Here is a 24,443-nt window from a genome sequence, read left to right as displayed (position 1 = left end):
AATATTTCCAAGTTGCAAGAAGTTCATCATTCAGTTGTCTGTGTACACTAGCAGTTGTCTGCAAAAGTTTTGTGAAGGTCTTTGTTGTCCTAGACCGGGGTAGAGGTTGTGGTCTGGATTACCAAGGTCAGAATATCTTCTACAATCCTAAGAATCTGAACTTTTACTGGAAGGAAAAAAAACTCATTCAGCCCTCATAGTTGTGAAGAGACAGAGATTTAGTTTGTTAAATGAAGTTTACTTTACTTTTCTTTGTTGTTGTTTTTTAAAATATGCCTTAGTTCCTGTAATTGAGGTAATTAAATTTGAAAATTTTCAGTGATTTTCATGCTCACATAATGAGCATGCTGTGTGCAACCTGTTCAGCTGCATCTTTCATTACCCTGTCTGAAAGTAGCAACATTTCTCTGTGCAGCTGTTGTGAAATAGCCTATACGTTTGTCAGAACTCTGAGATGGTTTATGTATTTATTCAATTTTTAAGCCCTCATAAATGATCTCAGGGTAGTTTGCATGTGTGTATTTTTAAAAACATTTAAAATAACATTAAAATGTTCTGCTTATGGCTCAACCCAGTTTTCTAAGCAGTAACATAGGTTGTAAACAGTGTTAGAAACTTAGATATATAATCTAGGCACCAAATGGCTCCTTAAACCAGGGTTACAGTCACCAGAACGTCTAGTTGCCATTTTGGGACCAGATGGTTTGAAAGTTGTATTTTTCAATGCAACTTTTTGGTTCCTGATATTTGTTCTGCTTGCGCAGATAAAATAACACGAATAGAATTCTAAAGGATGTGCTGTTAGGGTGTGAAAACAGGCAAGAGCCATGGATCCCCAGACATGCCCCTCCAGATGGAGACATCAGGCGCCATCCTAGCGCCTTGGTCACAAGTGACCGATAGCAAGGTACAAAATGCACCTGGCGCCTGGCAAATTTGGAACACTTGGTTATAAAAGTGTCATTGTGAAAATTTCCAGAGTGGTGGTTGGTACGAAAAATGAGCTAAAGCAGTTGTAGCCCCCCCCCCCCCCCAGGATACAAAAGTGTATTACGGGTACTGGGACAATCTAAACAGCTTTCTATTTATGCAAGACAATGTTGCCCTGAAAGATACTTTATGAATCCTTTAATAAATCTGCTCACTATGATTTGCATTGTATAGGTTGTTGGGGTTTGTGTGTGTGTGTGTGTGTGTGTGTGTGTGTGTGTGGAGTTGGGAGAGGGGGTTAGACCTGGTCTGCTAGTGCAGCAGTTAATAGAATAAGCTATGAGCTTGGACATTTTAGCTCAAAATTAGTCTCATCCACAACGTCACAAGCAGTCTCAGTCAAAACACTGTCTCCAGCCTCCATTGTAATAAGGAGGTGAAAATGCTTGTCTGCTTTACATTACCTGTCCGTGAAATTCATGGGGAGTTTGTTGTGTTTGATGCTCTTTTTGTTCCCTTGCTCTTTGATTTTCTGGATACTGTCAAGTTGATCCAGATGACCAAGTATATTGTCTGCCCTGTACAAAATGCTTGGAAAGAGCACCACACAGCACATCTTCCTTGTCTTTTTCCAGAACCCCAAATACCACTAATGGTTCTCCTCACACCAGTTATTCAATTTATGTATAGAAAATGTGATAACAGGGACAAGGAAGGCTGAGCTTTGCTAAGAAGGGGAGCTCTGGAAGAACAGCTTGGCAGCCTATAGACATGCGTGTCCACTTGTTGCCAGAAGATGGCAACACAATCATTTGAGCCAGAAAACACAAGTGTACTTTTCTTTGGGAAGTTCTGACAAGTTCTGAGCTGTTCTAGTGTAAGTTGTTGAAGGGGATTAGTATTAAGCCTTCTAAGATTCAGTGGTCCACAGGGATGTCTTCTCCTGAGCCAGCACATTGAAATAAGTAGTTCTTGCCCAGCATTCTTGGAGTATTGGTCGTAATGCAGAATTCTAGATTTTCCCTCCTGGCTAAAGGCAGCTGCTTGCATACATACAGTCAGATCTGACCTAATAGAATGCCAAAAAAGAGAGAAACTAGTTCTGAAAAGAGTGCTTTAAATATTTATCACAGCTCAACACATCTTGGGACATAGGTTCTTCCTTCAGGAGTAATCGTGAAAGTTGCAACTTTCATACTGTAAGGCCAAGTCTGTAAAGCTTTGTAGTGAGGAATTAAATATCTTTAATCTTGATTCAGTAATGAAGCAGTTTGCACAAATACTGCTTCCTGTCTGGCACTGTGAGGAAGACCCTCCTTGGGTTTTTACATGGATTTTTATTAATTTTCAAAACAAACAGTAATTTTGTAATTAATTTTCAAACAAACAGTAACAAAACTGGAGAGGAGGAGGTTAAGGGGTGATATGATAGCCATGTTCAAATATATAAAAGGATGTCACATAGAAGAGGGAGAAAGGTTGTTTTCTGCTGCTCCAGAGAAGCGGACACGGAGCAATGGATCCAAACTACAAGAAAGAAGATTCCACCTAAACATTAGGAAGAACTTCCTGACAGTAAGAGCTGTTTGACAGTGGAATTTGCTGCCAAGGAGTGTGGTGGAGTCTCCTCCTTTGGAGGTCTTTAAGCAGAGGCTTATATGTCAGGAGTGCTCTGAGGGTGTTTCCTGCTTGGCAGGGGGTTGGACTCGATGGCCCTTGTGGTCTCTTCCAACTCTATGATTCTATGATTCTCTTCCAACTCTATGATTCTATGAAAACTGGGATGAGATATTAAAATAATGTATTTTCCTTACTCTTGTAGTCGATGCATTTTTGGTGAAGAGCGCTGAGATTGGCTCATAGGTGTGTGGGGCATCTTGAGTATGGAAATGTGGAAGGGGCATTTGTGTAACCAAGCATGATATTGTAATGCTCCTCTTAAAAAACACAAAGCATTTGCACATATTATAGACATATTGCCAAATGTATATTTCTCTGGATGAGAGCCTTGTGCCAAATGAGCTTGCAGAAGTTGCTGAGACTTCTCCTATGACTGTGTTGTGGGCATGGAAGTCCAGTATCATCCTGCATTCAAACTGCCATGGTTGGATCACTGTTGGGATCCCGTGGTGTCTCCATTGATAAGCCCAGGGGCTATAATAATGGCCATCTCTTTGCATGGGTCAGCCTCTAGGGGGCACAGTGGAGCCATGCATGGGGGTAACCCTTTCTATTCCAGTCGTGGATTTTAAAGCTGGTGCCCCATGTTTGGGTTGCTATATGGGGAACTGGAGAAAGAGTAGGATATGTCACCCTTTCTGGTTTGGGGGATGGGGTTGCCGTCTAACTTGCTGACATCTGCCCCTCCTGTCACCAGCAGGAACACAGGTTCGAGAAGGCGCTGAGAGAGAAGAAAGGGTTCATCATAAAACAGATGAAGGAAGATGGGGCCTGCTTGTTCCGGGCTGTGGGTAAGTCCTGCCTGCTGACGGGTCTTCCTTTTAGAGATTGGACAGCAGGCGGCACTAGAGCTGAAACAAATCCCTGTCCTCAAAAGTTCTCCTCCTGCAAATGTTAAGATTGCATATTTGCAGAATGTTGGGTATGGTATTTTACACCTGACACCAAATACCAGCATTTAGATTTGATCATTGACTTTGCTGTAATATTTAGTACCTGTTGACTAATATTGGGCTGCCTGCAGTGGGAGGACAAATCCCAGTGCCCAGTAGGCATAAGATGATCAGGGACCCACTGGCACCTTCATTGCTGAAGATGGCAGGAAGCAGGGTGCTCCACCTCCCAAGGATGCTACCATTCATTTGACCTGGTTGCTGCTTCCCTTTACACTCCTTTTCCCTGCTTCATTTTTTCCCCATCTCAGTTTACGGTATTTTCAGTCTGAGCAGGAGGTAGTCTACTAGCCAGAGGCAGGAAGTGGAACTGAGACCCAAGAACGCACCAGTGAGGGCAGAGTTAATGGTGTCATTATAATATTTTTTCCTTGCCTGCTCCTTTTTGTGCTGTCTCATGAGTACTGAGCAAAGAGGAGAAAGCAGCTCTCTTATCATTGCATGCATAGCACATCAAAGGGTGTTGCCCATTAGTGAAAATAAAAAGTAGGGCTGTAGCAAGCTAAGTTACAGTCAGAGTTGACCCATTGGGGAATCCACCATTATGCAAGCAGACTTCCACTTGCACAATGGGGCATTTCCCCTGATGTGCCTGCAGAATCTGTCCCAACCCCTTAGAGCTGATTTTGTGGGTGAGCATAGGACCCGGGGCAGGGAGAGTTTGCTGGAAGCTCTTAGCACTAGTGGTTTCTGCTTGTGCATCAACAGCATTCGATTCACCCCATTAAAATTTATGGTCTTGATTAATTTTACATCCACTGATTTCAGTGGGTTTACTCTTGAGTAGGACTTAGTTCGATGCAACCTGTTGTAATGGTTATAAGGTACAAAACTGAATATATTACAGAAGCAGTAGTCCCAGTGCCTTTTGAGTTGAAGCTCGCTCTTTATCAGCAAAATAATAATAATAATAATAATAATAATAATAATAATAATAATAATAATTTTGGAAGCAAGTAAGCTGAAATAGAGTATCAAAAATTCACCTGTTAAAGCAACCTTTCCCAAGTTGGTGCCCTCCAGATGTTTGGATTGCACCTCCCACCATCCTTGGGAGTAGGGCTGGGTGATACCTGGTTTTCAACACTGTGGTATATCACCCGCTAAAAATTGTAATATATCAATATATCACAATGTTTGAATTAAGGATGGAGCTATGTAGAGGCATTAGCTGGCTTCATTGTTTTTCCCACATTGTGATTTTTGCGCTCATACACACACAATTTGTGATATATTGCCAGGTCAAAAATTATGAAAATGATACCATGATAGAGACTTCAAACTGGTTTTGGACAATATATCGATATATAACCCAGCCCTACTTGACAGTTAGCCACAGCATCTAGAAGGAACCTGGTTGGGGAAGGCTCATTTAAAACATGACCCCTCGGTCTACATCTCCACTTGAGAGCTTTCCCGTTCCCTCTGATCCTGCCTATCTGATTGTTCTACCTCTCTCTCAAACTCAGTATGTTCAAAACTAAGCTTCTCAACTTTCTTCCCAGGCTATCCTCTCATTGATTGTTCTTTATCCCTTGATCCTGTTGATTTGGCAAGAAGCATTAGCTTACTCCATGTACATTTGCTACCCCATATTCAATCTGTCATCCAACCTTATCAGTTTTGCCGGGGCGGCATTGTGAAAATTATACTTCTCAATCTCCATCCTCTTGACTAAAGCTCTAGTTCATTCTCCGGTCATCTTCCTTATTGGCGCTTGCAACTTTCCTCTCTCTGGCCTTCCTGTGTCTTAGCCTATTCCTCTTGCCTCTGTCCAGATTTCTGCTGCCAAAATAATTCACCACTCTTATTGGACAATATGCTCTTTTCCATAACCTCTTGTCTCCCACAATTGCCTGAAGGCCTCCTCCTCCTTTCAGCAAAGCTACTACTATTCCCTTTTGTTGTTCCTTGTGTCTGGAACACCATCACAAAATACCTTCCACTTGCAGGTCTCTCCTGAAAGTCCACCTTTTCTGTAAAGCAATTCATTCAGACCTTTAGAGTGGGATTCACCTAACGAGCCCCATCAGCAAAAGCCCTGAACAAGGACTTCTGTTTGTGTAATGGTGCTTTCCTCCCTCTTCTCCCTCCTCACCCCCTGAAATTGCTTTGTGGGGGTGTCAGGAGTACCCCCAGAACAGTGTGAGTTCAGAGGAGAGAGGAAGTGTTCCATCTGGCAAGCTGCAATCCTTGCACAGATGGAATATTTGGAAGAGAGCATTGAATTCTACCCTTAATCCTCACCCCCTTCAGAAACTAACCCTAAGTACATGCAACTGCATTATATGCCATATTTTTCCATGTATAAGATGCCCCCATATATAAGACGACCCCTTTTTTTTTAAACCCAAAATTAAGAAATCAATATTTTAAATGTCAAACAGAACAACTTTGGTATTTTCTTAAATATTCAAAGCACTGGTTTATTTAGTACAGTGGAACCTCAGGTGGCGAATGTGATACATGCAGGAGGCATGTTTGCAACCCGCAGCATTCGCAACCCGCAGTGCTGCGTCTTAGTGCTTCTGCGTGATTTAGTGCTTCTGCGTGAGCGCCGAAACCCAGAAGTAACCCATTCCGGTACTTCCAGATTCGGCGCGGTGCGCAACCCGAAATTGCGTAACCTGAAGCATCTGTAACCCAAGGTACCACTGTACCGTATATTTAAACATCGGCGGCGGTCAGGGAAGTTGGGCAAAGTTGTTGAGGTTTTTTTCGGTGATCACAAGCTTCCCCCCGATCTTCCACCACCAAGCCCAGGCTGTCTGGGCCACTTGCGTCAGACCTGAGCCTGAGCCATCTATGCCAGAACCTGAGCCCAGGCCGCCCTAACCCCTGTGCGTTAATCATCCCTGTATAAGACGAGCCCCAATTTTTTTACTAAAAAAATTAGCATAAGCATTGTCTTATACACAGAAAAATACGGCACATTCTTCTGCTAACAGCTTTGTTCTTGTCATCTTTCTTTTTGGTCTCTCCATCCCTCCACTAAAAATGAAAACAATAAGCTCATCCAGGCAGCAGTGTGTCACATGTTCTGTGTTACTCTATAATTGGTCATATACCCAGATAGTATGTTGTTTACAAAAAGGGGATTATTGAATCTCCTATTCTTAAGACAGATCTGAAATGGTTTCTGAAGCAACCCTCTTGGAATTCATAGCACAGCTCTTGTAGAAATTTGAAATTTCTATTCTGGGGACTCCTCTTCGGTGGAGAGGAAACACTTCAGTGTCTTCCCCGCAGCTGACATGCACTTTCGAGAAATGACGCTGACCCAGCCTCTCTTACAAGAAGTAGACTCCAGAAGACATTTCCTGCTAGATAGCAGTGGTGAGGGCTCTGACCACTTTGCAGCTCATGGATCTGAGTTTTCTCAGTAAAACCTCTTCTGTACCTAGAAGAGATTGTGCCTGTCGCCATGAATAGCAAGGAGAAATATGTCAAGTAATTGGAGCCCTGCTCCTTACATTTTTTCAAAAAATATATGGCATCATTAGTGTATTTATGGTTTATGGAACATAATAATATGTTCATAACCTCTGGAGGGCATCATGTTTGGGAAGAAGACTGCTTTATGGGGAGTGTGATCCCAAAGCTGGGGAGCAACTAGCAAAAATATTTCACTCCATGCCACCCTCCTAATTGTATTGTGTATGAAGGGGCTCTCCAGCGCAGCCAGCATAGCTTGTGGGCAGTAATTGTGGGAGTTGTAGTCCAAAAACATCTTGAGGGCTGCAGGCTAGCCACCCCCAGGCTAGAAAATTCAGATTTAACAGATGCTGCTGCAACAGGTGCTCAGGAGCACTTGTCAGTTGTCATGTTCCACACCAGTTGCACCCTTCAGGCAGTTGACATACACTTGTATATTATAGCTGTGGTGTTAGAAGGGGGTCAACTGGCCATTAATTCAGTGCTGTGCCGCAAAACAGGACCAGGGCACCCATTCACACCCACCTACTCTCTACTATCAAGCCATTGGTTTGGTTTGCATTGGCAGTGTTGCCTACTCTGTCAATCAGCTCCCAGAGTCTCAAGCTGAGGTCTTCCTGCTACCTGACTTCCTTTATAATTGGAGATGCCACAGGTCGAGCCTGGAACCTTTCCATTCAGAGCATGCACTCTGCCCTAGAGTTATGGAGACAGGCTGCGAAACAAAAAACCCAAACAACTCCAGGTGATTTGTGCAAGTAAGCCAAGCTGGGTATTGCAAAAGAAGGGTCAACATCCCCCCCCCCAGCTATTACCAGTGTGACAGGGAGGGGGAGCTAATTCCTACTTGGTCTTAAGGGAAGTCATACTTCAAACATTAATAATACCCATTTACTGGGTGCGCTGTGGATACTATAGCACTACTTCATTCCCCATAAGTTTGTCCTACTGTGCTAGGGGATGTGGGTGGCACTGTGGTCTAAACCACTGAGCTCTTGAGCTTGCCAATCGTAAGGTTGGCAACTAAAATCTGTGCAACAGGGTGAGCTCCTGTTGCTCTATTCCAGCACCTGCTAACCTAGCAGTCTGAAAGCATACCAGTGCGAGTAGATAAGTAGGTACTGCTGTGTCGGGAAGGTAAACAGTGTTTATGTGCACTCTGGCTCACAGTGCTCCAGAAGTGGTTTAGTCATGCTGGCCACATGACCCGGAAAAGCCGCCTGCGGACAAACGCCGACTCCCTTGGCCAGAAAGTGGAGATGAGCACCACACCCAGTATTTGAATTTGACTGGACTTAACCATCCAGGGGTCCTTTCCCTTTTTACGCACTATGCTACCGTAATGTGTAAAACAGGAATGAAAAGCCTATGGCCCTCCAGATCTTGTGGGACTCCCAACTCCCATTGTCACCAGCTGACAAGGTCAGTGGTTAGGAATGAGGGGAAGAGGGTGCACTGTCCGAACCTCCATCTTCCCTACAATTCTAGACCCAAACAAAAAACATCCAGGACTGGTTGTACAGGTCATGACCACATATTCATTACCCAGCCAGCACTGGAGAACACAGTGGGAACATTAAGGTCCTGTGTAATGGACCCCTCCCACATTGACTACAGCACTGCAGATGAACTTGTGAAACCTCCTCTGCTACTCACATGAGGTCTAAAGGGAGCTTGAGGCATCTTGAAACTGATTCATTAAAAAAAAATGTATTCTGTTGATTTTCAAATTGAAACCGAAGCATTCTTAACATTTGTGAAGGTGGAAGCAAAGACATTTCAAGAAACAAAAAGGGTCATAACTGCCCATCTCACAGTGAAGTAGGGAATCCATATGGGAAAGATTTGCATCCAAAAAGTATTCCTAGGGAGCTTGCTGATTAGGGGCTGGATTGAACTTTGAGAGAACCCCCAGAACCGCATGAAGGTCTCCACCTTCCATCAGGCAAGCATAAATCCTTGCAGTCTCCTTAGCACTACTTTGAATTCTTCCCTTACAAATCTTCCTGTTACAGATAAAATAGTTTACATTTGTGCATTCAGGTTTTCAGTTGCTGCTGCTGTTTTGTAAATTAAAACTTACGGATGTTTGCAGTTTTTCCTTTCACAATGTCTTCCTGCACCTTAAGTGGGATGTGGTGTCTCAGCACAGCCGTTCTGGTGGAAATATAAAGCACCTTTTCCTCCAGAAACAGCTAAACTTGCAGTAAATTATTATCTTTGGACCAAAAGTTGGGGAGTCCAGAAAGCCATCCGAGTTTGGTCACTGAAGTAAATCATGCTATTGTGGGTATTGTTGCTGAATATGCCTGGATTTTTCTGGTATCTCTTGTGCTACCTGTATAGCCTTTAGAGGGGATGAAGGTTTGGACAGCACATCTCTTCCATACCCCACCACACTTGTGCTTTCATGGCAAGTAGCTTTTGAAAAAGGCAGGAGTTTTAAAAGAAGCTTGTGAATGGAACATGAGGGATTAGGGAATTGTCAGGAATAGCACAGACCATTTTGTGTGAGCCTAACTTTTAAACTCCTTTTAAACTAGTTTGTTTCTACTTCAGACTTTCTTCTAATTTTCTTGCAGGATTTGCTTTCTAAGTAGGTAGTTATGCTCAGCTATGCCCTCAGCATAAGTTTTGCGGTTTACCTTCCACCTCCAGCTGCCGATGGAGATAAGACACCCCATTTCTTTGGCACAGAAACCTTGTGTTAACACACCCTGCTTTACTGACTCAGCAGGCCACAGCTCTTGGAGAAAACATGACTCTGCAAATTGTCCTGTGACACAGCATTTTTAAGAGAAGTAGAGCTGTGTGATAAATGGCCTGGAGCTGGCTTGAAGTCCCCTGACTTTTGACAGTATTGTATGTGTGCAAGGAGTGAGTGCTGGTGGTGGGAGAGCTGTGCAAAATAATGTGGTATAATGACAAAAGGAATGTGTACACACCCATAAATCCCTAGCATCCACTTTAAAGGTGTAAATGAGCTTGGTGTTTGCCATGATTCATCACACTAAGTTTGCAGTGAAGCCAGTGGGGTTTTGCTGCAGTTGATTTAGCAGTATCCATAGAATCACAGCGCCGGAATAGATCTGAAAATAATCAAGTCCGATGTCTTCACCAAAGCAGATTAATCCATGTGTGCCAATACTGCTGCATATTGCTTCCCATCCCATCTGCCACATGTTTTAAATTGTTTTTAATGCTGTATTTTAGATTTTTGTAACCTGCCCTGGGGCCTTCTGGTAAAGGACAGGTAATAAATATGATGGTGATTATTATTTACACACAACCCCATCACATCTGGATGAAGCAGAGCCTATGCCAGAACATAGAACATCATAAAAGCCTTGGTACATCATACTGAAGGCCCCTCTAATCCAGCCTGCTGTTATCACAGTGACCGACAAGATGCCGCTGGAAAGTCTACAAACCAGACATGAGCACAATAAGACCCCTTTGGCTTGTGCTGTTCAGCAACCTTCAAGTGCCTTCTCAATAAGGACATGGGAATGTTGATATATCAAGAAAGTAATTTATTTTTCTTCCTTCTTCACACAATTCATAATTTTACAAAGCCTTTGTCATTGACTTTTGTAAACTTAAATAACTCTTAAGCCTTTCTTCATAGGAAAGTTTTGCCACCCACCGCCTTTCACTCAATGATTTTAATTGTCATCTTCTGTAACCTCTGTGGCCTAGTGATGTCTTGTAAGTGGTGTAACCAGAGGATTGCAGTGTGTCAGATGAGAGCATATAATAGGATTAATTTTTTTATAATAACTTGGCATGTTGTTTAACCTTCCCATCTTTTTTGTAATAATTTTCAATAGTAATTTTCCTATTTCATTGATCTTACATACAGTGCTAATGTTAAGCAAGCTTTCCACCATGACCCGAATTTTTTCCTGGATAGTCACAGCATCATAATGATAAATCGTTCAGATCCCAAACATGGGGAGTTGTTGCACTCTGGCCATAAACCAATTTAGGATGGGGGGCAGGGTGTGTGAGGGACCTACCATCTACTTTTATTACTAAAAGAGATCAGGCTTTCTCCCACCTGGTTGTGTGCGAGTACCGTATTTTTCGGACTAATGGACGCACCGGTCCATAGGACGCACCTAGATTTGGGGGGGGGGGGAAATAAAGGCCAAAAAAAATTATCCCCCCCCCCCGCCAGGCGCGGGGCTGGGGCGGGGAAGCCCGAGCTTCCCCCTCCCCCAGAACGGGACCCAGAGCCATGCCGAAGCTGCGCGCAGCTTTGGCATCGCTCTGGGAGCTTGCGGGGCTGGGGGAGGAGGAAGCCTTCCGCCAGCCTCCAAACCATGTCGGGAGACAGCGGGATGGCGCGCTGCGCCTCTCCCGCTGTCCCCCGAGTTTGCGGGGCTGGGCCAGCCTTCTAACCAAGTCGGGGGACAGCGGGAAGGGCGCGCTGCGCCCCTGCCGCTGTCTCCCGAGTTTGCGGGGCTGGCGACGGGGAGGAGCAGGCTTCTCCCCCCGCCAGCCTTCTAGACAAGTCGGGGGACAGCGGCAAAGGCGCGCTGCGCCTCTCCCGCTGTCCCCCGAGTTTGCGGGGCTGGCGACGGGGAGGAGCAGGCTTCTCCCCCCGCCAGCCTTCTAGACAAGTCGGGGGACAGCGGCAAAGTCGCGCTGCGCCTCTCCCGCTGTCCCCCAAGTTTGCGGGGCTGGCGACGGGGAGGAGCAGGCTTCTCCCCCCGCCAGCCTTCTAGCCAAGTCGGGGGACAGCAGGAAAGGCGCGCTGCGCCTCTCCCGCTGTCCCCCGAGTTTGCGGGGCTGGCGACGGGGAGGAGCAGGCTTCTCCCCCCGCCAGCCTTCTAGCCAAGTCGGGGGACAGTGGGAAGGGCACGCTGCGCCTCTCCCGCTGTCCCCCGAGCTTGTGGGGCTGGCGGTGGGGCTCTCCTGAAGCCTGGAGGTTGTGGGGCTGGGGGGGGGGAGAAGCAGGCTTGCTTCTCCCTCCCCCAGCCTCCAGATCAGGTCGGGGAATAGCGGGATGGCGGAGCGCCGCCATCCCGCTATTCCCCGACCTGATCTGGAGGTTGTGGGGATGGTGGGGGGGAGAAGCAGGCTTGCTTCTCCCACCCCCAGCCTCCAGATCAGGTCGGGGAATAGCGGGATGGCGGAGCGCCGCCATCCCGCTATTCCCCGACCTGATCTGGAGGTTGTGGGGGTGGGGGGGGAGAAGCAGGCTTGCTTCTCCCTCCCCCAGCCTCCAGATCAGGTCGGGGAATAGCGGGATGGCGGAGCGCCGCCATCCCGCTATTCCCCGACCTGATCTGGAGGTTGTGGGGATGGTGGGGGGGAGAAGCAGGCTTGCTTCTCCCACCCCCAGCCTCCAGATCAGGTCGGGGAATAGCGGGGTGGCGGCTCTGCGCCTCCCCGCTGTCCCCAGCTTTTGGGTACATCCCGCCGGGCTTGCAAGACTTGGGATAGCTTCCTGAAGCCTGGAGAGCGAGAGGGGTCGGTGCGCACGGACCCCTCTCGCTCTCCAGGCTTCAACAAAAGCCTGCATTCGCACCATAGGACGCACACACATTTCCCCTTCATTTTTGGAGGGGAAAAAGTGCGTCCTATAGTGCGAAAAATACGGTAGTTCTCTCTTCAACCATTCTTGCTGTCCTTCCTTCTACTTGGTCTGATTTGAATGAATGAATGAATTTGTGAGTCAAAGTGACCAATACTGGATGCTATTGCAAAATCCAGTGTGTTGCATAAACTATAATGAAATATTACCTTATATTTACCAGGGAAACTTTGCCTAGTGTACCTGAGAATTGTGTTTGCTGTTATATGCAGCTCTTCCTTGTCTTATGAATTACAAAGGTCCTGTAATATCTGTTTTCCTCCTTTTTTTCCCCCCAAACAAAATACTTGCCCTTAGTCCCTCGAGTGTGTCGCCTTGCACTTGGTCCTACTGAACTTTGTTTCCTTATTTGTAGTGCTTGAGGTCATCCTGTTCATTCTACATAATTTCCAAATCTGTATTTGCATCAGTAATGCTTCCTTGTTTACCTCTTCTTGTTTCTGAAGGTTACTACGAAATACTGAATAAAGAATGGTCTGCTTTGCATGTAATTCTGAGCTTAAATTATGACTTAGTGTGGATGAGCAAATATGATGGTGCACAGTGAGAAAAGCATCGCCACTTCACTTCTCCACTGCTACTTCTGTGCTACTATGAACTAAGCCATGGCTTCGATTTAGTATTGCCTCTGAACCTGGGCTCATGGGTTGCCTCATTCCAAACAAGCTATGGGTGGGATTCATCTAAGTTGTTGCGTGCACAGAACAAGATCTGCCTGAGCAATGGGACTTCTTCCCCATACAGTGGTACCTCTGGATGTGAACGGGATCCGTTCCAGAGCCCCGTTCGTATCCTGAAGTGAACGCAACCCGTGTCTGCGCAGGTCGCGATTTGCCGCTTCCACGCATGCGCGTGACATCATTTTGACCGTCTGCGCATGCGTGATCGGCGAAACCCAGAAGTAACACACTCCGTTACTTCTGGGTCCCCGCAGCGCTCAACCGGAAATACTCATCCTGAAGCTACTTCAACCCGAGGTATGACTGTACCCCCTAAAACTATTCAGAGTGTTTGGTAGACCTCCTAGAACAGGTTTAGTGGGCATGGAGGAGGATAGGAGGGAAATCTAATAGTGCAAGTGGACCTCATTCTCTCCAAACATCCCCATGAGCTGAAGCCCAGGTTTGTTCCTGTCTTACTGTCCTAGTGGTTTGTTTGGGAAAGATAAGCCATACACCCATTTTTGGACTGTGGCTTGGCTCCTGGCAACTCAGAGGAAGAGCCAGGTGGTTGTGATTTTCTCACTGTGTACCAGTACATTCACACAGTCACTCGTTCACATTAAGCTTAGCACTCGACAGCTATGCCCCACTTTACAAGTTTCACCTTGGGGATGAAAATCCATGATGACTTGTTGGGCTTGACTGTATTGCACCAATACAGTTTGCACAAAGATGGCACCCTGTACCCTGTAACTGTATGGAGATAGCTATATTTTTGGTCCTGCAGTTCTGTCAATGGATCATGCGAGGATGAAATGTAATATATTGGATGAGACTTCAGCCTGCAAAGAACCTGCAATTTTCATTTATTTATTTATTTGTAAGGAAGTTTTTTGTGTCTTGTGTAGTACCTCAGCCCACAAAATTAGTATTGTAAACTCCACAAAAAAATAGTACAGTGGTACTTCGGGTTACAGATGCTTCAGGTTACAGACTCCGCTAACCCAGAAATAGTACCTTGGGTTAAGAACTTTACTTCAGGATGAGAACAGAAATTGCACGGCGGCGGCAGCAGCAGCGGGAGGCCCCATTAGCTAACGTGGTACCTCAGGTTAAGAATGCACCTCCAGAACGAATTAAGTTCTTAACCCGAGGTACCACTGTATTGTATTGGACTCCACATAATTAGTATTGTAAAACAATAGCCTTTCATGGCCCCTGTCCCACCTTAGTATGGTGTGCGGTTCTATCTTCACAGTGCTAAGGACAGGAGGGTTCAGAATTCTCAGAAGCCTCTGAGTCCATTGTGTTTTCTGCCCCCACCAGATAAGTGTTGTATGTTTTGTGTTACTAGTCAGTATATCTTGGAGTCTGTACTCTTGCCAATGCCCATACTCTCAGTTCTGGTTCCCCTCAACTTTGCTTTTCCCTCACTCTTGGCCCTCCCCACTGTGTCCCATGTAATTCTGCTTTGGATGTGTTAGGAATTAACCTAGATGTGGAGTTTAGGACTTCGTTCTGAGAAAACGCTGGTGGATGGCTTAGGTCAGTGTGTTTGCTCCTTCTCCCCTTTCTTATCTGTCCACTCTGCTCATCTGGGCAGGGCCTGTTTACTCCTCATGTGCTCTGTACTGTTCATGTTCAACGTATCATCAGCATGCACTAACAAAGAGTCTGGATTCTGACGCAGTAGTTGGCTTTCTGAGAATCTTGGGACTCAGCTACATTCGTAAAGATAAAGCGCTTGATTTACATTATAACACTGACACCAGATGGCACTGTGGAGTCCCATTTATCACCAATGGGATTTCCCTGTATGAAGTTGACAACACATTTAACTGAGTTGCTTCTTTGATCTGTCTAGATCGGGCCTTGCTTTTATTTTCTAGCATGCTTCGTCTTTAGGCATTCAGCAAAATCATGGAATATGTACTTACCAGTGTCTGCTTGAAAACATGGCAACCCAAATGGGTTTTTGACACTGCTTCAGAACTGGGGACTTCTGTGCTCCTATGATCATCTTGCACATCATATTTTTTTGAGGTGTATATCTGTATGTCTTGTGAAACTTCTGATTTAGAAGCAGAATCAAAATATAAGGATAAATGAAATGCAAATCTGTACATGTCTACCTGAGCACAATGAGACTCTTCTCATGTGAGAGTGCAGAGGATTGCACCCTAAGTTGTTTTAAGTGTACTCTAGTATGACGATCACAGTGGCATGGCTAAAAACAATTTATCATACCAGCACTATCATTGGGTAGTCATGATGGGCTGCAGTTCATTGTCCTTGTGTATTTATTGCATACACACATATATACAGTGCTTTTTAAGGAAGATAATGTGCCAGTACTCACCATACATAGAGTTGTTACAGTAAGTGCCACACTTGTAATATTTGTGGGACAAAAGGTGCCAATAGTGAGTACCCTTGAGTTCCCCCAGAAAAAAACTCTGTACGCACACACACACAAAATACTGAGTAGTTTATAAATGTTCTTTTAAAAAATAATTTAGTTTTGGCTCCATGCAATGTGTGGAATGGTCCCAAGATGGATCCCTGAGCCCCATACTTCCTACAATGTCTTCTCAATCTTATTTATTTTTTTAAGCAAATAATATCCTGCTTAAACAGTCCTCAGAGCATCTCACAATATAACAACAGTGGATTCTACATTTGGCAATCAGGTCTCCCGTAGGATGGACAATTGGAAAACCAGCACCACCAGTGTTATGCTAGAGGTATTCTTGATGCTCCAACAGGAAACAAGTAACAGGATGGGACATGCCGTCATATTCTTGCATCCATCCATTGCTGCGGTACAAAGTGTTCTCATTTAACTTGACTGTTTCCATTGACAGTTTTGCCGTCACTTCCACCCTTCTCTTGCGCTCATCTTTTTTTCCTGTCGAAAAGGAACATCCAACCAGAGGCAAAGTCTTCACAACAGGCTCTGTGGTTTCTCTTGTCCTTTCTTTGGAAATGAGATTAAATGAAAAGAGGAAGTTGATGTGCTGGCATAGAACCGAGAGCTGGGGAGATCTAGGTTCGAGTGTGATTTAAGAGAGTGATCTCTGAAGCCTCACCCCTGTTGTGGATTCACTATGGCCATTTATTTAGGGTATTTCTATGCCACTTTTCAAGCAGACCCCCTCAAAGCGGTTTTCATAAGATTACACCAGTAAGCTTTGGGTGGTATGCCATGCTCACCCTATTCACTGAAGTTAATGGACACAAGTTCATTGATTTCAGTAGGTCTACTCTAAGTAGGACTTGGCTGACTACAACTCATTGGTTTTTTGGTTATTTTAAGTTGCAATAAAATGGGGGGAAACGTAATGTTTCTTTAGACAAAGCTGTGATCATAAGATGGTTCTATAGAAGCCCTGGGGTGAGAGAGGAGGGAGGCAAGTCCCACTGGGAGGTGAACAGCAGGCCATTTCCTTCCCTTCTACAGTGGTACCTTGGGTTACATATGCTTCAGGTTACAGACTCCGCTAACCCAGAAATAGTACCTCAGGAACTTTGCTTCAGGATGAAAACAAAAATCGTGCAGCGGCGGCGCAGCAGCAGCAGCGGGAGGCCTCATTAGCTAAAGTGGCGCTTCCGGTTAAGAACAGTTTCAGGTTAAGAATGGATCTCTGGAACGAATTAAGTACAATGGTACCTTGGGTTAAGTACTTAATTCGTTCTGGAAGTCTGTTCTTAACCTGAAACTGTTCTTAACCTGAAGACCACTTTAGCTAATAGGGCCTCCTGCTGCCGCCGCACCACCGGAGCACGATTTCTGTTCTCGTCCTGAAGCAAAGTTCTTAACCCGAGGTACTATTTCTGGGTTAGCGGAGTCTGGAACCTGAAGCGTATGTGTCAGGGGTTTAGGAGCAGAGGCATGGGCAAGGGAGGAAACAGAGAGCGAAGGGGAGGAGGCAGAAGAAAAGATGAGTGATGACGACGACCCGAGATCTCCGAGTCTTTCCAGTGAATCAGAGGATTCACAGAAAGGAGCACCAGTGGCCAGGGCAAGGGGGGAGTCTAGGGGGGCACCCCAGGAAGATAGAGCCAGAGGGGACTCAGAGGAGAGCAGCTGGAAATCGGGACCAGCGTCACCGCCAGGGAGCAGGGAAGAGGAAGGGAGCCAGGGGGCAAGCGCTGGCAGCTCACCACAGGAGGGAGGGCACGAGTCAGGAGTGGCCACACCCCCATCGGGGAGCGAAGAAACGGTTAAGCGGAAAGTGGAAGGTTGGGCGCGCGTGCCAAGTTCAAATGCAGAGGAAGGCGGCGCAGTAAGCAGCCCGGAAAGGGAGCCAGGTCCTAAAGCCCGGCGCAAGGAGACAGGAGGGTCCGGGGGGTCAGCGTCAGAAGAATCCCGGAAGGAAGAGACCCCGGGGGGTAGAGGGACCCAGAGGAGGACAGTCAGGCGGAAAAGGTGGAGCCGGGCTAGGATATTAAGTTGGTGCACACGGGGCGGAGACTCAGACGGAGCTTCGCCGATCTAGCTACTAGACGTAGAGTTGCACGCAGCAGCTTGAGAATGGAAACTGTAACTCAATAAAGACTTTTACTTAATGATCGCTGGCTAGCGTGATCCTCTGTGAGCTAGGATCTTCAAGCAGCTCTGACAGTATGTAACCCGAGGTACCACTGTACTCCCAGAAGGAGGGACCACCACTGACAGCTGAAGGGTAGCAGCTCACCAAGCTGTTTCTCTTCTACTCTCCTAATGGCAAGGTGGTCCTTCAGATTGTTGACACTGTTGAGGGAGATCATGTAATGCTCCTGTGTCTGTTCCAGTCGCACAAGAGACTTCTGCTTGCAGAATGAAACTCTTCCCTCCTCAGTCAGCCCTAGAGGGTTGGGGAACCCTTCAGTTTTTTGTGGGTGCACAGGAGGGGGAGGAGAAGTCCTGTTGCACGAATAGAGTTCCACTGGCAGAGCATAGACTGTAACCCTTTGTGTTTGTGGCACAGTAACAAAATTGTGGTGGTTCCTTAGACACACCTCCCCTCACCCAACCTCCAGTCTATGTAATATGGGAGCAGTAAGTGTCTTTATCTCACAGGACTGCTGTGGGGTTTACCGAGGTAAAGTATGAAGAGCCATCATATTAAATACGTGGAACAAGTTTAGTAGCTTGTCTGAAACAAGTGATGGGGTACACCGAGGGCAGGAAACTTACTCTGGACTTTAAGAAAATGTTTAAAGCCAAGGAACTGTTTCAGGATAAGACTATCAGTGGCTACTAGTCATGATGGCCATATTCTGCCTCCAGGTTCAGACTGGGGAACAACAGCAGGAGAGGAGAACTATTTGCCCTCCTGTCCTGCTTGTAGATTTCCCAGAGGCATCTGGCAGACCACTGTGAAAAATGGAATTCTAAACTCTATAGGCTCTCTTTCAGTGAATCTGCACAATCTCTCATACTCGGTTGCCATGAGTGGGTGATGCCAGGCTCTGCTAGCAAGCTTTCCTTGTCCTGTTACTCCCTTTGTCTGTTTCTCCATTATATGCTGCCTAGCATGTATCCCGACCCATCTTCCTTGTGTTTGTGGGGTTTATGCAAGGAACAGAGGAGCTGTAAGGTTACTGCTTGGGCTTGGCCAAATTTATGCTGTCAAAACAGATGAGGTATGTATTAGTTACATATTCCTCATGGGGGTTTTTCCCCCAAGCAAAAATGCAAGTCAACATTGCCAATGTACCCAAAACCATAACTCAGCTGCTTAGTCAACTCAACGGTCTGCACAACTTTAAAAGGTTGATTCCAGAGCATGGAATCAACTTGTATGTGTGCTTTGGAGTTGGTTTGTTGTTGTTGTTGTTACTTAATTACATTTGCTATTGGCTTTATCTTGTCCAACCCAAAGTGACTTACACTGCTGAGCTCAGAGGTTCAAGCTGCACAGCACTAGCTGTAAATAATGATAGTCAAAGTAGCACCAACACCTCACTGTTAGTAAAAGCTCACCTGTACCTTTACCCAAATTTTTGTAGTGGGGCGGAAGACCCCTTCTCACATTACGCTGTGCCCATTGGGGAGTGTGATTGCCCCCCAGTCTTAGTTGCAACGTAGCCCATTGCCTACTAGAATGTTCTGCCCCACCCTTCCAGAGTTGCTCAGGGTGACTAACAGGAGGTTCATTTAAACAGGTAGAATTACTTAGAGATAGTTTTTTTAATATTAAAGGGTTTATAAATGCTTTTATAAATGTCCTTTATAAGAGGCTAATGCCATTTTGCAGTTGAGCGTGGGAAATACCACCGGGAATTCCACTTTCAAAGAACTGGGTTTTTAAAAAAGTTACCTACAGTTTCAGTTTCTATCAAAATATGTGCAGATTTCCCCCTACTGTTCTTCAGTGTGGCACCATTCTAACGTTTCGTGACTGGGTCTGAGGACCTCCTCAAAAGGAGAGAGAGTCTCAAGAAGGTGTTAGTTTCTAAATGCTGGGGGAAAACAGTTGTAAGGTGAAAGCTGGTAGGGAAATGAGGGGGAAGGAGGATAGCTGTAGCTGCTCAGCCCAACTCATGCATGACACTGCTCTACTGAAGATCTCAACAAAACCCTTGTCACTTTAAAACTTGCTGTCTGGGGCTGGTAGTCAACTACATTTTTACTCAGAGTAGACCGAATAAATTAATAAACATGGCTGAGTTAGGTCCATTAATTTCAGTAGGTTTAAAAAGGTAAAGGGACCCCTGACCATTAGGGTCAGTCATGACCGACTCTGGGGTTGCAGCGCTCATCTCACTTTATTGGCCAGGGGAGCCGGTGTCATGTGGCCAGCATAACTAAGCCGCTTCTGGCGAACCAGAGCAGCGCACAGAAACGCCATTTACCTTCCCGCCGGAGTGGCACCTATTTATCTACTTGCACTTTGACGTGCTTTCGAACTGCTAAGTTGGCAAGAGTTCAGTAGGTTTACTCTTAGTAAAACTATTGGCTATAACTCAACATGCACACCTCATTTCCTACCCCATCTTCTGTGATGGATTAGAGTCTTCCAGTGCATGGAACTACTTTTCTTTCACATACATAATGACCTCTGGCCTCTTGTCCTGGAAATGGGCCTGAAACCATTACAGTAGCAGAAGAGATCATGGGCACAATCTATGATTTTCCTTTGATTTCTTTTTTCAAAGGCCGCTCTTCAGTTTCCTTGTCATGATTTGGTTTCGTTTACTCTCTCTGGAATGGGCCTTTCTCCTCAGCTGTAGGAGGAACAGAAACACGGCTTTGCTTAAGAATACACACGAACAAAGGAAAACATGCAACAGGAGCTGCCAGAACTGGTGGGTGGAGCAGGGTGCAAGTGGAAAGCATGATGGATATTTTTTTTTAATCAATGACTTTTTGACAAAAACAGGAAATCCTTACTGCTGAGTATTAACTTCTGACAAACTCCTTGCAAACTCAGGTTTTCAGTGTAAGATACGTGTGGAACTCTCAGACTTCTGCATTTGTCCAACTTGGTGGGTTTTTAGCACAGAATTCAAGAGCCAGGATGCAAAAAAGTATGCAGTGAGTTCTGTGTGTCCAAGGCTGTTTAAGTTTGTGTTTTTCAAAACAAAGTGAAACTGCCCCCTCTCCAATAAGGCAAACCACTTTTGAAATGTGTTGGGTCTCTGAGAAGCAGATTGTGGTACAGTGGTGCCTCGCAAGACGAAAAGAATCCGTTCTGTGATTCTCTTTGTCTAGCGGTTTTTTCATCTTGCAAAGCAAGCCCATTGACGGATTAGCGCTATTAGCGGCTTTTAGCGGCTTATCGGATCAGCTGATAAGCGGCTTAGCGGCTTAGAAAAAGGGGGGGGGAAACCCCGCAGGAACTCGCAAGACATTTTCGTCTTGCGAAGCAAGCCCATAGGAGATTCGTTTTGCGAAGCACCTCCAAAACGGAAAACTCTTTCGTCTAGCGAGTTTTCCGTCTTGCGAGGCATTCGTCTTGCGGGGCACCACTGAATATAGCATGGGAGTTAGCTGACCGAAGAAAAATGTGTAACAAAAAATCCCATTGGGCATTACCAAGGTCTTTGAGTCTTAGGCCATGTATAATGCAAGGGGTTAGGAGAAGGAAGATTCCTGTGGGTCATGGGGTCATAATTGTTAAGTTTTAAGGGCATCTCTTTTGTACCAGTCTCCATCTGGGGGGCCTAGTAAAAAAAAACAAGGTAGAGCCTGCAAGTCTGAAGTCTGCTTAGCTTTGAATAGCATCCAGGATCCAAGAGGCTCCGTGTTTTGGTGCTAAAACTTTGAAAGAGGGGTGATTGGATTTGAAATGGTGATGAAGCTGTTTTGTAGAGCATGTCCACCCTTACTATCTTCTCACTGAGGAACTGCTTATATGCTTCCAAGGAATCCAGGGTTCCTTGGAACAAGTTTTGAAAACCACTGCGCTAGGCAAACTGGCAGAAATCTGCTGGATTGGACGTCATTCTTAGCTGGGTGTTGCAAAATTTGTAACCTTGAAATTAGACAAAAAAACAAGGGGGGGATAGGTCTGTAAAGGTTGTGGGAGGAGGAAAGGCAATTGCGAAATTCTGCTGTGTGAAAAAGATACAAAATGTGGTTAACGCTTATGTTGTCTTTCTATACACTTTCACGGAAATGGTCAGCGTATTTTCTATAAATTTGCTATAAATTCTGCCACTAGCTGTCCTCATTCTATCGTAACATTGCTATATCAAATCGCAGAAGCTCAGAGCTAAAGAAAAAGGGGATGCCTACATAGAAATGAGGGACGCGGGTGGCGCTGTGGGTAAAAGCCTCAGCGCCTAGGACTTGCCGATCGAAAGGTCGCGGTTCGAATCCCCGCAGCGGGGTGTGCTCCCGTCGCTCGGTCCCAGCGCCTGCCAACCTAGCAGTTCGAAAGCACCCCCGGGTGCAAGTAGATAAATAGGGACCGCTTACTAGCGGGAAGGTAAACGGCGTTCCGTGTGCTGCGCTGGCTCGCCAGATGCAGCTTGTCACGCTGGCCACATGACCCGGAAGTGTCTGCAGACAGCGCTGGCTCCCGGCCTCTAGAGTGAGATGAGCGCACAACCCTAGAGTCTGGCAAGACTGGCCCGTACGGGCAGGGGTACCTTTACCTTTACCTTTACCTTACATAGAAATGCAGAAATGGAAGAGACCGTGAGGCTTGTCTAGTCCAGCCCCTTACAATATACTACCTTAGGGAGACTTATTAAAAAGCATTGTTGCTGTTTTGAGGTTAATACAGATGGAGGTGGTGGCTGCTTCCCCCAGCCATGGATGTATACTGCCACAGGGGTTGCCATTGGCAACCTTTTTGGGCCTCCTTGCACACATAAAGAAGCTCTTTGCACTTCTCTTCTTGTTCAGAACAGAATGGAGGGTAGGTATCCAGTCCTGGCCTCCAGCGAAATGTGGTCATGTTAAAGGGGACTTGTTCAGTACAGTGGTACCTCGGGTTACATATGCTTCAGGTTACAGAACCAGAAATAGTACCTTGGGTTAAGAACTTTGCTTCAGGATGAGAACAGAAATCGTGCCCTGGCAGCGCGGCAGCAGCAGGAGGCCCCATTAGCTAAAGTGGTGCTTCAGGTTAAGAGCAGTTTCAGGTTAAGAACGGACCTCCGGAACGAATTGAGTACTTAACCCGAGGTACCACTGTATAAGAGAAGCCGAACTAGTCCAAACAGAAATCGAGCAGGAGGGCAAACAGTCACTTGTTCATTGTGAATTTTTGAGGGTGCATTTACTGAGTCCTTTTGCAAGTGTCCTACTGATGGGTAGGGCACACTGGCACTGCATTGACAACCATCACACCAGAGGATATGTTATGAAAAGGCATGAGTTGGACTTGTGGGGGTGGTATCTTCTTATTTTTACATTTTACATATTACATCCATTCATAGCTTAGCTTAGTTTTATATAGACTTCCCGGCTTATCTTCTACTGGCATCCTATTTCATATTCTTAGTTTTCTAATGTTTCCTTTCCCCTCTATTATTTCCCTTTTCCATTCCTTTGTCTTGTCTACTGCTGCTCATAGACTTATCCCACTTGCCAGCTAACCTTAATACCACTCTTTTTTAAAGTATTCTTCAAAATGCTCCCACTCGCCTCTTGTTTTCTTTCTTTCTTTCTTTCTTTCTTTCTTTCTTTCTTTCTTTCTTTCTTTCTTTCTTTCTTAGCTTTCTCTTCAGATAATGAGATTTAACACACCCCCCCATTCACGGGACCTTAGATGGGATTTACCCCACCTACATACATTTAAAAGATGCACTATCACACTTAAAATACTGGAAATATTATAAAATTATCTGGGGAAATTATGTGGGGAAATATTACAGCCTCTTTCCATCTTCAAATGTGATTCAAGTCCTGCAGTAAAATCATTCTGTTTTGCGTTTGGGGTTTCCCCAGACCGGCTGATACCTGCGCCTTGTGCCTCGGTGGTGCTTTTTTGGCTACAGGAGCACTGAAACTCACCTCTGAACAGCAGATACAGAGGAAGTGATTGTAGTAATGCCTCCAAAACAGAAGCTGGCTGTTTTTACAGACCATTCCGCTGATGTGAGCCAGCTTTCAAAATCTTTTGTCATAAATATATTTAACTTGGGCCAATGGTTGAAGCAAAATTGCCCAGACTTGCAGTTGCTCATTATCACTGGCTGTGACATCAGGTTAGTCAGGCCAATGGCAGAGGGCTTATCTATGAGACAGCTGATTTTGCATGAGAGCAAAAACCCACCATGCAAAACTCATTGCTGGTGCCAGGTGTCCTGAAAAAAGCTGTTCAAGATTCACTGGCTTACAGGCTTGCCAAAGGTGAAAAGCGTGAAGAGGGTCATTTGTAGCAGAACCCATCCTATAAAAAGGCAGCAGAAAAGAAGCACCATGTTTTGAACTTTTCACAGAAACGCTTTGAGGTTATTGTTGACACTTTTATGTGAGTTATTAACCAGCAGCGATACCTCGGAAATTCTGTGAATTTGAACTGCTTTGAGATTGAAACTGTATGAGGCATAATCACCCAGGAGTTTCAGCGATGCTCATGTCTTGCTTTACTGGCAAGTCCCTGGGTCAGAGAGACATTTTAGATACATACAGTGAGCCTTGTTTGCCTGTCTTTGTCGTTGTGCTTGGTGTTGTGTTCCACTTGTGCCTCACATAGTATGTGAACTCAGAAAGTTTGCCCTCAAACACCCAATCTTATG

The 24,443-nt window shown here is 45.5% G+C and overlaps 1 protein-coding gene across 2 annotated transcripts in view; it reads left to right on the top strand.

The window, feature by feature from the left end:
- Window positions 1–24,443, top strand: part of OTUD5 (OTU deubiquitinase 5) — a 47,170-nt gene that overhangs the window by 8,667 nt on the left and 14,060 nt on the right. Inside the window, exon 2 of one of the 2 annotated variants that reach the window (XM_083483047.1) lies at window positions 3,311–3,401. In XM_083483047.1, coding sequence (XP_083339173.1) covers window positions 3,311–3,401 — 91 coding nt within the window. Of the gene's footprint in view, window positions 1–3,307; window positions 3,402–24,443 lie in introns of both variants that reach the window. The other variant, XM_083483046.1, reaches the window with a different exon arrangement.

The sequence above is a fragment of the Podarcis liolepis genome, assembly GCF_965112155.1.
Source record: "Podarcis liolepis genome assembly, chromosome: 17".
Taxonomy (NCBI): Eukaryota; Metazoa; Chordata; class Lepidosauria; order Squamata; family Lacertidae; genus Podarcis; species Podarcis liolepis.
Note: the sequence above shows the minus strand (reverse complement) of the source record. Positions and strands in the feature narration are given on the sequence as shown.